Genomic DNA, 17,503 nt, shown 5'->3' on the forward strand with positions numbered 1-17,503 from the left:
TTCTAGTGAAGATCTGGGTATCAGCGTTACAAAAGGAATTTGAGTAACATATAATCGGCAGGGACAAACATGACACAGGCATTTCTAATTCACTCTGACTTAGGGATTTCAATTGGCACTCTAATGCCAATTACATTCTACAAATAAAAAGCAGATTCAGTCTAAGGCCAACTAGGTGAAATAAATCTATTCAAGATATTTGTAAGATTCTATATTTACAAACCCTACTCTTGTACTGTTCTTATTTAAAAGGTGAAAATGACAAAGAGTTTTTTTTGGGGAAGTGTGACTTGGCCAGGTAATGTCTAGCTTTAAGTTAATTAAATAACATTGCTTGATATGTATTTAGTGGGAAACAAAGGAAGTACTACTCAAAGAATTTTATAGAGATTTCTAATAAAATTATAACAATAATTTTCAATTGCTAAATACTGACATATTTACCTATGATTATCTTATTAAAACAGCTAAGTTTATCAACTTTCATAGACAAAGGCAAAATTACATACATGTTAAATCACACTGCAGTTGTGATTAAAGAGTAATCACAATTTAGATAACAGCTAAAGGACTTCCAAGTCAGAACTCTCAATTCACTAATCTTTCAGGCTCAAATCTGGTGCTCTAATTGGTTCATAAAATGACATCTAGATTCTGCTTGTATGAACCATAACTTAAATAGGTCTTTTGATAGACAGGTACTATATACAGTTTTAGAAGATGAGACTTTTAAATTTAAATTTCCCTCAAAATCTAGTAAGAGTGCTTATGCATAGGTTCAGGCAAAATAATTGAAAAGATTTTCTAGTAGAAACAAGAATATTCTAAGACTTATCGTCTTACCTTGAAACATCCATGTAGGACAGATAATTCGGAACTGGGTAAACATCTAGTTGAACAAGTTCTAGAGGAGAAAAAAAATTCGCAAAACTATTTCTGTTCAAATGACACACAGAGACCCATTTTTTATGAAGAATAAATGTTGTGCAGTATCCCACATTGTTTGTTTAAAAAGTACAATATACTTGTAAATTTGTAAACTATAGGAACACATAAGGAACTTCTAACATATAATTCTCTGTTGTTTGTTTAGGAAATACAATATACTTGTAAACTTGAAAACTATAGGAAAAAAGGGAACTTCTAATTTAATAAAAAGATTTTATAAATGAGTGAAACAAGTCTTTCCTATCTTCTCTTTCAGTTATGTATGTCAAACTACATTTGCAAGATTACGAAATGAATATTATATTTTTAACACTCAGAGTTCATTTCAAAAACCCATATGAATCTTGCTTTTGCCTTCCTCATTCTACTGAAATAGCACTCTCTAGAGCAGTGGTGGTATAACCACAGCACGTGTGCCATAGCAGTTGTTTGTATCACTGAAAATTCTGTAAGTTTGCCATGCATCTCTGTACGATCTTTTCTTTTTCAAGACAGCTATGATTTTCAAATTCTAAGAAAGAGACTTTATCATGATTCAGACTCTTGTTCCTTATATTTGTTAATGGAACCTCCAAGTGCAAGTTCTGGGTGGAGTCCACAATGTGTTTTCCTTGCACTCCTAACAACTATCTCACCTAGGAAATCCAAGAAACAGTTAATTTCTCCCTTTCACTTGAAGCAGATGAAACAAATCAATAGTGGGAGTAATTTAGCTAAACATAAAAAAAAAGTTAGAAACAATAAAATCTTTTTTGATTTGCTTAAATATTAAACCAGCATTCTTCTTTATGACTTTTATCTTGGAAAATTGTGATATTTATTTCATTAATTAAGGGGGAAAAATCAGTGAAGCAGTAAATTCTAAAAACTGAAAAAAAAAACAGCTTTGATGTAATGTTATATCTACATTACATACCATTAGAAGAGGCATAGAGTGCTTTTAAGAAATAGCCACAAATGCTTAATGTCACCAATTGATTTCTTTCACAGTGTAGAACTTCAAGGTTGTTGAAAATCATAGCATCTAGATCACCAAGTTTATTGTCTCGAAGATCAAGCTGGGTGACATGCTGCAGAAACTCCACTTCATCTGCTATAAGTTTCCTAATTATATTCAGTCTTGAGGAAAAGGACACAAATAAAGACAACAATTAACTGTAATGCTATAAACAAATGGCAATAGCCTAACCTGATAGGATAATGAGAAAGTCTTACTGAGTTAGTTTTTCATGACTTCTTTAATCTTAGCATCTGGCCTTGCTTAAATGGTCAGATTCTCAGCTTATTTTTAGCTACAATTCCAAGAGTTCTTAGCTTTCATGATCTATTAAAAAACACAATTTAACTCACTAAGGCTGGGAGAGGAGCAAGCATAGTGATTCTACACTGATTCATTTGCTGAGGAGAATATGCACTTATTTTCATAGAACTAGGTTATGAAAGTACTGATACCATAATGAAAAAAACATAGGAAATAAAACCCAGAACATATTAAGCACATTACAACTATAATGAATATTCAAGGAAGGAGAAAGGATGAGTGGACAGACAGAATTAAGGGGTGACTGTGGAAAAAAAAAATTAATGCAAATTGCATAATGAATGACAGCATCAGAGCTTGGAATACAGGGGTTCTCATTTGCTCAGAACAGGCCTTGAATATTATTAAATAAAGAGCAAAGTGCAGAAATTCTGAAATTTAAATTGGGATTGACTGAGAAATCATAAAATGAAGAACAATAGAGATGAACAGTTCTAGGATGGGCAAAGCGTCAGGAAAAACTGGCAGAATCTGTAGCCATGAAACTTAGTTAACAGACTGATTTTGCTGCGAATGTGCTCCCACAAGACAAGTAGTAATGGAAATTAGGAAACAAAATAAAACAAAGATAAATTTAGCTTCAAAAGGAAGAAAATAGGTGAAAAATCTCAAATCCTAGCTTGGTAGATTTTGCCAAACTTCTTTAAAAATAAACAATAACAAAAACCCTGTACTTCTCATTATAAGCATGTTAAGTGCTGAGATTATGTACTTGACTTGAAAAGCACTGATGTTAAGGACGGAGTTAAGGAAAAAGCCAAAGGTACAATGTATGTACTCAATTTCTGCTCATTAACAAAATAAAATTATGTAAGTGAATTATTAATAGCAAAATTATAAACCCATAGTAGCACAAGGATGAGTGACAGCAGAGAAATACAATTCATCAAGAAGCAAGCATAGCATATGTCCTCTTCAAATGTCCCCAAGATGATGTTTTTGGATCCTTCTCTTTTTTTGTCCTGGATTGTAGGATTTAAAAATCGGCTCTGCCCAGAAATGTGTTTATTTCTAAATGTTCACTAGATTACTAGAATGTGTAATACCGAATAAAAAGGATAAACAGATCTCACTTTTGAAGACTGTAAAAATTAAAAATTTTCCCATGAATTCTATTTCAACTAATTTTCATACTGGCATTACACCTTCATTTGAAATAGCCCCCACACATAGTGTCATCGTATTACCACTAAAATATTGCTTATAAAATTCGCTTATTTAATGAGGAGACAATAGAAAAGTCTATGATGAAGGAAAAGAAAGTTAACATTCCCATTATTTAGCTTAAATTGCTACCTCTGATAATGAATTAGGGTAAGTTTTTAAAGAGGCAAAATATGGTTATAATTTCCTTCCAAAAATATCCTCCATTAACATAGTGTATTATTTACTGCACAAATATTCATTGAGAAGGTCCTTCTGTACAGAAGGCAATTCTCAGGTGCTATGTTCTAGTCTCAGCTGCCTGCTAATCATTATAGAGGGCCTTGACCAAGTCATCTAACATCTCTGAGCCTATTTCCAATCTTTGAAATGAGAAACACCTTTGTTATTCTGCAAAATAATTTAAAAAACGAAATGGGTATGTGCTAGTACTCTGTAACTGTAAAGGGCTTTGGTAGTGTTAACAATGGTGACACCTATGGCTTTATGGCAACAACAAGGGATGACTCAGATGAGATGGCTCGCAGAGGATTTCATAATCTGCTAAGGAGAATCAGTTATAGTTTATAGTATCCACAATAACAATTACAAGTACTGATAAATACCATAACAATGTATGAAACACAGAGCACGGTAGCAAGGGTGTTATGGAAAAGGAAGCATTTCAATTCCAAAGGTAGAGGAGAAGAAAAGCAATTCATAGGAAGCAGGAGAGTAGTGTCTGAATTGAAGACAAGAAAATGGGGTGTGTCTTGCCTGAGTGCAGGGTACGTGGGAACAGTGGTAACATGGTAAGAAAGGTCTATCATTCAGCAGTATTTACCAAGAATGTATCAAAGTGAAAACACTGGGAGCACTAGGGTTAATTAAGAATAGTGCTCTACTTTTTGAACTTCTAGTTCATCACAGACAGTTGTACAGCCCTGCTGCATAAGACCAGTACACAGTTCAGACCACATGCAACTTGCTGTACAACTCTGACAACACCTAGTCAACTCCCTGACAATGAGTCTAATAGAGCACTTAACTATTATTGCAATATCTAATCACTATGCACTTCCAAAATATCAGTTTCTATACATATCTCATTATGAAAAGTAGTAAATAATTGACTTGCTGGCCCAAGCTGGAGGGCCACACTTGAGCAGCTGGAAGTTATAGTTTCATCTTCAAGTGGGTCATATGCTAGCCAGATAGGAAAGCTTGGATACCTTGAACTAGAACACTGAAGGCTATGAGTAAGACCGTGCTTAGGTAAGAGGATGCACAGTGGAGGCAAATGGTTCAGTTAGAGGACAATAGTAGCAGTAAGAAGAAAAAAAGATGAGAGAGAAACTGATGTAAAAGAACTGATTGAGGATTCTAAGTAGCACCAAGTTTTGTGTTTGGATAACTAATAAGGTGGGTATCAGCAAAAACAGGGACACAGGGGAAAGAACTGGTTGAATAAAGAAATAAATTGGACTGTCTCACATGTATTAGGTTAAGTCATTAATAGAGGAAGTCAGAGAGAAATTATCTAGCTGGAAGCCAAGACGGATTAGGAAAAAGCCTAAGGAATGATTAATATAGAAATAAGAGATCAAAGATGAAGCCTGAGAGTACATACAATCACCAAAACAGAAAATATGGATAGAGAAATGACTGAGGAGAGAGAACTGGGTAGCAGTTGCACTGAGGGAGGAAGAGATAGTGACACCACAGAAATAATGTAAGATTCAAAGATTATCAATGTAAGGAAAAGGTAGAAAGAAAACTGATCACTTTTAATCTCATATAACATTTTCACTTGAAGGAAACTCAGTCAATGAAACCAGCCCTTCATTTAAAGAAACTAAATGAAGCGTGTCTTAAATTACTCCATTAGCTTCAATTTAAAGCAGTAAGGCAGAACTGTAGGCAAATCTGATCAAATTTTTCCCTCCTGAGTTCAGGGGACTGAAGAGAAGTAGATATCTACTCAATCATATCACATTCACAGAATGTCCAATGTCTACTCTTATATTTAAATGTCATACATCTGATAGTCATTAAAAAGACTCAAAACTTAAAATCTGGAGAATTTGTAAGTTTCTTAATAAGAATTGCTACTTCTAGACACATTACATTGATCTTACTTTCTTCAGATCAAGAAAAAAATAGTATCTTCCTGATATGTACTAGATAACTTAGAACTCATCTCATACTTGTTCCCCAAAGTCAATGCAACTCATCTTCTTGGAATCTACCAAAGTTATACTACCAGGGGCTGAACAAAAAGGGGCCTAAATTCTGGAATATGAGAGTTTTTAAAATCCAAATGACTCATAGGCAAATAACATTAACAAGACTAAGTGTTTCATTCCTGATCCTGTCTCATTTCAGTAAGTTTTCAAAGTCAAATTACAACCATTTGTATTTCCCAAATTAAGATTTCTAGATTTGAAATTGCTAAGACTTTCCTAGGTAAACAGGTTTAATTCCTTTAGTCTGAGGAAAAACGAGGTCAAGTAGTTCTTCATGGAACTGGAATACAGAGAGTCCAAAACACAGTAAAGGCAAAGGAAGGGGAGCAAAGCCTGTTACTACTTTATGCTGTAGCAACTGGTCAAGCATGAGTAAGGGTTAGTAATAGAGAAGAATGTGGGAACTGAAGTAACAACAGGTTCATCTTTAACAAACAGAGTGTAAAGATGCTAAGAATCACAGGTGAGTAGGTTCTATAGTGAGGGAGAGACTTCAGTCAGGTAACAGCGTACTACCCAACTTCTCTCATGACTATAGGAATTAGTTTGTTATTAACTATAATTTACAGGTATCAACACAAAGGCACAGAGATTTACCCTTCAATGTCTAGTGTTTCATTTTTGGAATGCCTATAACAACAGAACATAATATAAACTTACTTTTCAAATTCATGTTTCTTGGATTTTTCTAGGTAACATGAATTTCATGCAAAAATTCAAAAATTGCAATCTTCAGCATAAACTGCTGAAGATTTAACTTGGCTAGTACATGGCCATCAAGCTGGCTAATGGGGGAGGGGTAATTTGTTGGAAAAGTATCAAACTGGACAAGTTAGCACTAAGAACTAAATCCTATATGCTGCTTTATAAGAAAAGTCCACAATGAACACTTTATTGTTTCTTAAAAGAGATTTTTAAAAAAAACCTTCCACCGGGGCTGGGGATTTAGCTCAGCGGCATAAGTGCCTGCCTTGCAAGCAGGCAGTTGTGAGTTCGATCCCCAATACTGATAAAAAGGAAAAAGTAAAAAAAAAAAGAAATAAAAAACCAGAATTAAAAAAACCTTCCACCTAATCTACTGGTTCTCTAAACAGATAAAAATAAAATTAAACTTTATATAGAAAAGGATGAATGCCAAGCATCTATCATGTAGCAGATTGTCCAGCAAGGGTTTAGTGTGATCAGGATTCAAAATTCAAGTTCTCTATCCTTGCAATGTCTGAAAGTAGAAGCCATAGCAAAATTTTCATGTCACAGGCAATTACTAGAGTTAAATTTTTATGAAGAATGGTAAACTAAATCACAGTGTCTTGGATGGAGAGATAGGAAATTAAAGAAGTAAAATAAATATATTTTAATTTAATGAATACATTACATTGAAGAAGCCCAGGAAGGAAAATAATTTCAGAAAAGGGAGATGCTCAATGATGTCAAATGTCAGAGAAAACTTCCACTTGCTCTCAACACCATTTTTATTCGTGGTTAAAAATCGGTTTCACTGGTCCTAATCTATTTATAAAGATTAAAATCACATCAAATTTGCAAAGCAAAGTTAAAAGAAAAAATTTTGACAAATTTCACTCAGAAGCAGACTCTATTAATCATTATTCTTCTTCCTAGGCAGTAATAGGAAAATGTATCCTAGTTTAACTAATCAGCCTGTACGCTTTGATTACTCTTACCAAAAGGGCTATAACCAACTCTACAAATATGAGCCAACCATTCAAGTGGGATATATTTCTCAAAAATAGTTACCTTAGGTCCACATGTTTAATGTGAGGCATTCTTCTTAAAGCCTGTAGCCTAAGGGTCTCCATACAGTTTCCAGACATACAAAGTTTATCCATAGCAGTTAATTTTTCCAACACCTCTGGAATGTCAGTGAATTCATTGAATGAAAGTCCAAGATAACTGAGCTGGTGCATGTTCTCCAACTCAGCAGGAAGGGACTGGAGAAAGTTTCCATCCAACAAAAATGTGTGCAAACTATTAAAGAAAACATTAAGAATTATGAAGATAAGTATACATTTTTGTATTTTCATTATCAAAAACAAGCTAATAAAGATAAAGTTAATAAGGATTATATTACTAGATTATGTCCTACTCTGCAAAATGCATAAGGACAGGGACTGAGGAAATTGTAGTTTAGAAAAAAATCAGGGATAAACATCTTAGCCTTTAATTAAAAATGGAAAATTATGCCCAATTTTATCAATTGGAAAGATGTAAATGGAAACAATCTTTCCTTATTATTTCTTAAAATTAATTTTCAGGTTATAAAATTCAAAACAAATCAGAAAATGAGAAAAAGATTCTTTCCCCTATGTTTAGATCCATTCACCCATAGGGATCTTTAGTTCTAAACAGGATATTTGCATTTTAACAAGAGTCTCAAGAGTTTCAACACTAACAAATAAACTCTACACAGAGTCTGATCTCTAGATCTATGGTCAAGACTTACTGGAAAACATAACAAGTTAACTAATTTCACATTCTAAAACCCAACACGGATTCCACAGTGAGATTTACAGTACGCACTTGTGCATAGCCCCCACGGAAGCCGGCACTGCTCGCAGGGCATTACAGGACACGTTGAGTTCTGTCAGGGTTGGGATACTGCAGACTGCTAATGGGAAGTCCCCTAGATGATTATTGGAAAGGTTAAGACTCTTCAACTTGGTGAACCTATTAAAGTAGCACAAAAGAAAAAAAGGACAAATGTCAGAGATGGATTACATCGCATACTTTAGCCCAATTACACAGATAATACAGACGAACTCCCAAATACAAGTAAGTAGCAACAGAGCAGTCAGAGTTTAGGGGAGCAGCAGAGCTAGAATGTATAACTAACTCTAAAACTGGTACTTTATCTAAAACGCAAATTTTATATTTAGGAACGAATTTGTTCTATAATAAAGTTAAATGCTTGAAGAAGTGACTTCTGAAGAATAATTTTTCAGCTCTACTACATGTTGCATAAGTAACTCCCAAATAAATGATTTTGGTGGGGGAGAACAAAGAATAGGGAGAGCTGGTAAGTCATATGATATCTCTTATGGATATTGTTATTTCAACAAGTCAAAAACTTCTGCTTCTGTTCTCTCCAGTTCAAAACCAAAACGAGAAAGGTACTCTCTCTAAGGTAGCCAGGATTTTGTAATCCCAAATTCAAGAGTCAATTACTACCAATCCTGTATATAGGTACAGCAATTGATACAGTTGCCCTTCTTGAAAAGTTTGCCATTTGAGGGGAGCAACATTTTTTTCACATGGCTTCTCACATTTGGCCCAAAGTTGATCTCTACACTATTTTTGTATGAGATGACCATCAGATCAGTTGTTGTACTCCAAGCCTAACAATGAACAGATATGTATGTATACACCTGTATCCTAAAATTAGACCCAATTCAACCCTATCAGCATTTTAAAGACATTATATGACCTATTTAATATAAGATGTTAGTCTTGATTCTAAAAACATAAATGAAACTTTGGTCTACACAGAGAGCTAACAGTGAATCTATGTGAAAAGTTAAAAAGAGTTATCTATATTTTGTATATCTTTATTTACAATAGCTGTTTTCTTATATGGTAAGTATAGAGCTAATAGTATTTCAAATACAGAAAAATGAATTACTGCTTAAATCTGAATAATAATTTTAAGTTGCTTATTTTCTATTTTATACTTTGATCTATTAGACCTAAAATAAACATGCTTATCCTCTGATTATCTGTGATTTATAAAACACAATCTAGAATTACAGGGTCTGTTACTTCTAGACAAATGGTCTCAAAGCATTCTTAGAAGACCCTAGAACAACTGCCCGTGGGACCCTTTCAGAAAATCCCCAAAGTCAAAACTATTTTCATAGGCCAGGCATCGTGCATGTCTGGAATCCTGGTACTTCGGAGGCTAACGCAGATATTGCTGCAAAGTTGAGACTAGCCTAGGCTTCACAACAAGATCCTGTCTCAAAAATAAAACAAAACAAAAACAAATACTTTTTTCATGAGAATACTAAGATCTCATTTGATTATTCCCATTTGCATTTTCCCTCACATTCAGTAGAGATTTTCAGATGGCAAATGTCCTTGTGACAGCACATGTCACTGAATACAGACACAAAACTCCATCAAATAGTAAAAGAATTCCAAAATTATCAAACAATGACACCTTTCTCACTGCTTTGTAAGTTATTTCACAATAAAAATGTTACTGTAACATTGTATAAATGAATTAATATATATTAAAATATCTCAGGTTAAACTTCTAATTCAGTAAAATATAAACATATATGAGTCACATCAGTACAAACTGCTTGGGCTTCTCAGTTTTTCAGAGGGTAAACAAGTCTGAAATATGATTGCCAAATAAAACACAGGACATTTAGTTAAATTTTGAATTTTAGGAGCCATTTTTAACTATGAATATGTTCCAAATATTATATACTAAAAGCCTCTTATCCATTATCTGAAATTCATTTAAATAGCACTTGCTTTAACACTCTCACTTCCATCCCCACCCTCGCAAATGTGGCAACTCCTTGGAATATACAATGTTTGTCCTAGTCACCACAGATTTGAAGCTGCTGTTCTCTTCCAAGTATTCCACTTCCTAGATAATTTTCCTCATTTGTTAGAACAGCCCGCAATTTTAAAATTGGCATGCTATTAAGTCTAACCTTCTGAACCTTCTAAGAAAAGATCTACAAGATATTACACAATGCAATATAATACACAGACTTGTCAGAAAGCGCAGAACAGGAGAATTTCAGTCAACAATTACCAAAGATGGGCTACAGAAGCACTGGCTTTGGACAAGCACAGGGAGCATGATGGAATATAACTCATTTATGCAGACAATTTTACTAGGACTCTACTACTACTGAGTATAAAGAAAAGCACTATAATTTGCAAAAGTAAGCCAGAGTTGAAAAGCTTAAATGAGAGCTGAGGAAAAATGCCTCCTAATAAGTATTCCCCATTCATTTAATATGTGCTTCTTCCCTATTTTGAAAAGGCTACCAGCTGTAAATATAAACAGGTACAATTATTTTCTTCAACAACTCAAAGACAAAACACTACTGAACTTATATAAAGAGGACAATCTCTCAAAACTTAGGGCCATGAGCCAGATTGTAGCTCAGCAGCATAGTACCTGCCTGGTGAGCACAAGATCCTAAGTTCAATTCCTGATACAAAACAAACAAACAAACAAACGAAAAACCTTTGGTCAAGCACTCTTTATAGAACAGAGTCAGGTTCCTTCCCCTGTAGCTACAAGGTCCAAAATGATACCATGAGCCTTAGGGGAAATCCAGAGCACCTGAAATGGGAATAGCCCAAACAGAAATACTCTCCAAGTGTAAAATATATACACATTGAGTGCTTCTTTTTTTTTTATTTTAGGTTTCTTCAACAAGGTCTCTGTGTAGCTCAGGCTGGCCTCAAACTTTCACTGATCCTCCTGAGTCACCACCTCTAGCACTGGGGGGGTTACAGGCATGTGCCACATACCCAGCTAGGTCGAATATCTTTTATCCAAAAGCTTAAAACTAGAAATGCTTCAGATTTTGGAGCTTTTACATACATTTTGGAGTATCTGTACAGACTTACTGACTGAATATCCTTAAACCAAAATTGTAAAATCCGTACCTTCTGGAGCATTGTGTCAACACAGAAAAAAGGTCTGATTTTAAAGAACTCCAGATCTTGAATTTTCAATTAGGGATGCTTCAAATATTTAGTACAAAAAAGTACATAAATATCCATTAAGTTTTCAAAAGTGACAACTTTGATAAATGAAATATTAGAATTTCACTGTCTTGACTGCTATGTGGACTACAGTGTCACACTTCCATAAGGTAGGGAATGAAATGTTATTGTTCCAATTCTGTCTTCATTTGCAATACAGGTATTTCCTCCTAGTTGTTCAACAGAGGTAAGAAAAGGAGAATCAGAGTATCACATAATTTAAGATTAGCAAAAGATATTTTAATAACTACTACTTCTCATCTCTCTTTCTCCTCTTTTATTATACCTTATTGGAGAAATATAGATCCCCAATCACTAAGAAATCTAAGCCATAGGTCAAAAACTGGCCTGAGAAGTATATGGAAAGCACCATCTTTTCACTTTCATTTTCTCCTTCCAAAGGCGGCATTATGGTCAGCAATTGAGACCCTGAAAAGTTTGAGCACTTTGTATATTTACATTCAAATCAATTCTAGCATGGCCCAATGTTTCCAAACTACCCAGCAATCTGAAAAGACTAGCTTCATTTCCCAGAGCAAGAGGTCCACTGTAGAGAAAGAAATACATAACTCATCCATTTGTGCTACAATAGAGCTCAGAAAAAAAAGGCAAGCTAAAATTTATGTAGAGCCTAATAATAGTTTTAAAGATTAATATTAAGTTAGACAACACACCACTAATAGTGTTACATTTTACAAATGGCAAGGGGCATTGTGGGAGTTGGGGCTCTGGTATGACTTAGTCCAAAGCCGCGAGGCACACTTGTATTTTCTAATCCTGGCCCAGTGCATACTGCCTGGATATACTGAGACAGAAACTTAACTGTAATTCATTTATAAGCAAGCCTTTAAGTCTTTAAGACTGTTTCCTAGGATCCAATTAACAAAGTACATAATTATTTGCTGGGATAGAGCCTTAAAACAGTAGAGGTCAAAAGCGGTGACAGGGAAAGACATGATAGAACTATCCATCATCTCTGCAGAATTAATGACATTTCTACAGTTTGCATCTCATACTCTATGTACAATATAAAATGTTAAGTGTAGTAACAACAGCACTATATCTAATCAAGAAAAGTGCTAAAGTATATCGGGGTGAGTTCTATTATTTTTCTTAGCAGGGTCTTCCTTTCTCCAAACTTTACCTCTTTTCTCCAACTTCACTACTGAACTGCAGAACAGGAATAGCACTTTAAAACTGCTACTGAAGGAATTTTAGTTTGTTCATATATTTAACTTTCCTTTTAATCTATGCAACACTATAGAGTGCAACTGTGTTATTATCTACACTTGGCCTTAAGTGATCCCCCCCCCTCAATTACTAAATTTTGAGGCATAATCTTCCAAATGACCCCCTTGGGCAAAGTATTTAACTATACAAAAGGGAAGAGTGCTTAGTTTCTTAATTAGAAAAATTAAAATATATCCAACTTCTTTACCTGCATTATTTAAATATACAGGTTTTAAAAGCAAGTTTGTCTCAATTCTGTAACTTTATTGTACTCTGGTTCCCCAAAAACTACTTGGAAGAAAAGCAGATGTTCCTTAGAAAATGAAGGAGGGTCGGGGCTGGAGGTTTAGCTCAGCGGCATAAGCACCTCAATGTGTGGTCGTGAGTTCGATCCCCAGTACCGATAAAAAAGAAAAAGACAAAAAAAGAAAAAAAGAAAATGAAGGAGGGGGTCATTTTTATCCAAGAGCAGAAAAGAAAAAAAAAGTGTTATGCAATATCCAAAATTGATAGAAATAAACAAATACCAGAAATCCTCATATTCTTTCCCCTTCAAGGCTAGTCTGTCATGATCAAAAGGCATGCTGAATTTTTTTTGCCTTTCAATATTTATTCACTCTGTTCACACTCATGAAGTTGCTTTTAAACACAAGTGTGTGTGTCCAAGTAAACAGCATTGTGATTATTAGGAGATACAACTGTAATTGGCTTTAGATCCATTTAACTGTTCGGTAATTTATCTTCTAAGAACTAAAGATATACATAGTACACTTGGAAAATTTTACTGTAAAATAACAGTAAGATGGATTTTTTTTTTTTTTTTTTAGTGCTAGGACTGTATCAAGAAACCTGCACATGGTAAAACAAGTTCTATAACTAAGCTAAACTCTCAACCCCAGTATTTGTTTTTAAATTGATTCCAAATATGCTCAAAACAAGGCTAATGATATCCAAGAAAAAGAAACCATATTTGCTTTACTCAGGTAGTCTAACATAGAAAAAATTAGTATTATTTTCTTTTCTCTTTTTTTGTTTTTTTTTTTTAGTAGTATTTTTTTTTTTGAATTCACAAGTATGATGGTCAATTAAAGGTTTCCTAGACAAAAGAATTTCCATCTCATAATAACAAACCCTATTTAACTTGTGGTTTCCCTGTGGGAGAAGATCCTAATACACTTTGGGAATTATTAGGCTTCCACATTAAGTAATGAAGGAATTGTTGAGTTTTAAGTCTAGCTCTGGGTTTACTCCTCTACTTTGCATTAATTATGAAAAATAATATCCTACATGGCCTACAGTGGATCTACCTTAGCTGAGAATTGCCAGACTGTCAGTGCTTGATAAAACTATTACTTGCTTCTAAAAGAAAAATTGCTTTTCTCTGATCACCTAAACAACACATGTATTCTTTAACAATTCAAAATACTGAAGAACTAAAGAAAAAGTGAACAGTTTCTCCTATTTTCTTATAAATTCCATCCTCCTGAGATAATCAGTCTCAGTAATTCGGTGTGTACCCTTCCATTTCCTTTCCCTGTTTTTTAAAAAATGCAATTAGATCACACACATTTTTTCCCTATCATTTTTTTCATCAAATGCAAACAAATCATCTTTCTGAGCCAATATAAAAATCTAGCTCAATCTTTTTGGCAGATGCATAATGCATAGAGCATAAAAATACCATAATTTATTCCAATCCTCCACTCACTGAGAAGAGTACTTCCAACTTAGTAGAGACAGTAGTAGTAGTAGTAGTGGTGTAGTGTTTTAGTTGGGGAGGACTGTTACAGTTTTGCAAAAATAAATCCCAGTTCTGTATCCATTTATATACTGATGATTTTATTTTTTTTTAATTTTTTTTTTTTTTTGTCTTTTTCATTTTTATCGGTACCAGGGATTGAACTCACGACTGCCTGCTTGAAGGCAGGCGCTTATGCCGCTGAGCTAAATCCCCAGCCCCCATACTGATGATTTTATCTTGCAGAATATATGGATGCTTAATACTTTACCCATAACTCTGAAATAGAAAAGGTTCTGAAAAATTAAACATTTTGCAATAATTCATGTGATAGAAAAGCTGACCTGAGCTTATATGAATAGTCATTTGTTTCCCTTTAGAAATATGCTTGCTTATGAGGTGTTGTCTCAAACTATGCAGGAAATATTATATGATATACAGCATATATTCACTATTATCTTAATAGCAGCTGAAAATCTCTGAAACTGAAAACAAATGACCTCAAGAATTTGGGTTAAATGACCGTGAACACAGATTTATAATTGTATAACAGATGGGTACAAACATATGTACAGTTTAAATTTTAATATGAGCAGCAAAAGTGCCAAAAAAAGTACAAATCTATAGAGCCAATCAGGTATGTAAAAGGTCCCTTTCCTCATCCTTCATCAGCATTTAATGTTAGTGTCATTTCCATCACTGTTAATCCTATTGATAGACCAAGTCATCAAATCACTTCAATCTGTATTTTTTCAGTAAAGTTGAGCTTTTTTTTGTGAAGGAGACTGGTAACTACATACATCTTGAGATACATTTATATCCTTTGCCATTGGATTGTTCATCTTCCACTCATCAACTAGTAGTTCCTGAATCCCATCTGCTAAAAATCGTATGCTACAAATATTCCCTCTCAGCTTACTGCTTAGTTGTTTCTTCTCTGTTACTGTGTGACTTTTGCCATGTCAATTCTTAGCTTTTGCTTGCTGAAATCTGGCAAATTTATTTTCTTTTATGGGGGTTCATGTTGTTACCTTACTTCAGAAGGTCCTCTCATTCTACCCCAAAGTACCACAAAACACTTTTTTGTCTTATATTTCCTTCCAATGCTTATATTCCTTATAATTTACATTTTGATCTTAATTCCACCTGATTTTTTTTTCATATTAGTATTAGACTGACACATAACTATTTTCTCTCTGGTAGGTAAATAATTTTTTAGCTACTCAGTTGTGTGGTACTTTACTGGTCTATGAACTGAGTTTTACACCAATGTTTTAATGTTTCTGTCCCCATCCAGCATGACACTAGGAAGCCAGCATATGCAATAGTGGATTTAGAAGCAAAATATGAAGCAAAAGCTATCATAGGCTACCTCTCCTGGATATAGAAACCAAGAAAAAAAGTCTTTTGTTCTATACTCTTGAATTTATCTTTGGTTGTGCTGGCACAAGAAACATGCAACTCACTGGACATCCCTCAGTATTACTGGAAACACTCTTTAGAAGACATGGCTCAACTCCTTTTGGTTCTCACATTGTTCTCCACACCCCCAAACCCTGCTACCTTCTAACTGATCTTGCTGGTCTTCTCAGTTTCTTGGTGCAATGGTTTTCCTGTCATTCCTTTATGACTTCTGAAATGAATTTATGTTAAGCCCCTCTGATCTAAGGTACAAGTAGTCTACCAGTCTCATTTCCAGGGTATAATGGCCATCATCTTCTGAGAGGAACTGCAGTGAACAAGTACTAATATAACATGGAAGTAGTTTCTCAACACGTAAATCAAAATAAACAGAAACCATCCTATCCGAATCCTTATCACCACAAATGACTCTTAGTACAAGCAAAATGAAAATGCCACCTTCTTACATAACTAGAAAACAAAAACATATGCATAATTTACCTGAATAAAAAAAATTATAGCCACAAAAGAATTGGATCAAAATTTTAGGCAAGAGAGTTGATATAGATATTAAAAATCAAAAGTATACTAAAGCTCAAACTCACAAATGGTAGGTTATAGCTCAAGGTAGAGTGCAGGCTTTGCATATGCTAGGCTTTGGGTTCCATCCCAGCAGCAAAAAAACTCACAAACATAATTGTTCTAAAGTAATAAAGATATGCAGAACCCTCTTCAGTGCTGACAATCACTACAACACACATACATAGCAGTAATGGCAAATTAAAGCATTATATAAAGAAAGAACTTTTAAAATTTTAATTCCTCTTTTAAAATAATTCAAGCAAGAAGCTCTTACAGGTTGGTTCCCTTCTGTGAGATATCGTAGGCTAGGTTGGCCCTATGAACAAGAACAAGACAGAATTGTCCATAAAACAGGTGAAGGGAGTGTACAGGGGCTGGCTCCATGAAATTCACTCCAAATCATGAGACAGTAATCATGTGGAACAGCAGTAAACAGAGCTACAGAATTCCCACACCAACTCAGTTCCTGCAAACAGTGTGGTACAAGCAGCATAAATCTGTCATTTTCCAATTCTTTTGTAAATTAAAAGAATTAAAATAAGTAAGAATTAAAATACAGGACTGCGTGGGGAGAGCGAACAAGGCCACCCCAGTAAGCAAGCCCTATCTGGAAACCAGAGCCAGGTGTAGGCTGCCACTGGACTGGGGACCGTCAGACCCAAGCCTTTCCCACGAGTCAGCACCATTTGGGGAGATCTCCTTCTGAGGGTTACAGCCACTGTTGATTGCCTCTGGTCTTATTTTGGAAGTCCTATATTGTTTCCACTGTTTTATTGGGTTGGGTTTTATTTTCTTTTGTTTTATTTATGTCAAATCAGTGGCAGGAGCAGCTATTTCAAAGACAGCAAGATATATTATGGTGGCAATTTTGGATTTACTATTGGCTTGTCTTGAAGTCCTTTATTGCATTCATTGTTTTGTTTTTACTGTTTCTATTCTATTCTATTCTGTTCTCTTTGACTTTTACTAAGTCTGAAGGTAGCTGCAATTATTTTGAAGACAAAGAAAGGCATTATGGTAACTATTGTTGATTTTGTAATGTTTTGAAGTTCTGAATTACTTATACTGGTTTGTTTTGGTTTAATTCTCTTTTATCCTTTTTAAAATTAAAAAAAAGAATCAAAATATGTAAAAGAAGTA

The 17,503-nt window shown here is 34.4% G+C and overlaps 1 protein-coding gene across 1 annotated transcript in view; it reads right to left on the reverse strand.

The window, feature by feature from the left end:
- Positions 1-17,503, reverse strand: part of Phlpp1 (PH domain and leucine rich repeat protein phosphatase 1) — a 231,293-nt gene that overhangs the window by 62,846 nt on the left and 150,944 nt on the right. The window contains exons 5-8 of the mRNA XM_013157076.2: positions 8,197-8,343; positions 7,414-7,644; positions 1,865-2,067; positions 844-904 (exon numbers count right to left, since the gene is read on the reverse strand). Coding sequence (XP_013012530.2) covers positions 844-904; positions 1,865-2,067; positions 7,414-7,644; positions 8,197-8,343 — 642 coding nt within the window. The remainder of the gene's footprint in view (positions 1-843; positions 905-1,864; positions 2,068-7,413; positions 7,645-8,196; positions 8,344-17,503) is intronic.

This window comes from Cavia porcellus, unplaced genomic scaffold (genome assembly GCF_034190915.1).
Source record: "Cavia porcellus strain 051 isolate PalLab524CR breed Dunkin Hartley unplaced genomic scaffold, mCavPor4.1 scaffold_20, whole genome shotgun sequence".
Lineage (NCBI taxonomy): Eukaryota > Metazoa > Chordata > Mammalia > Rodentia > Caviidae > Cavia > Cavia porcellus.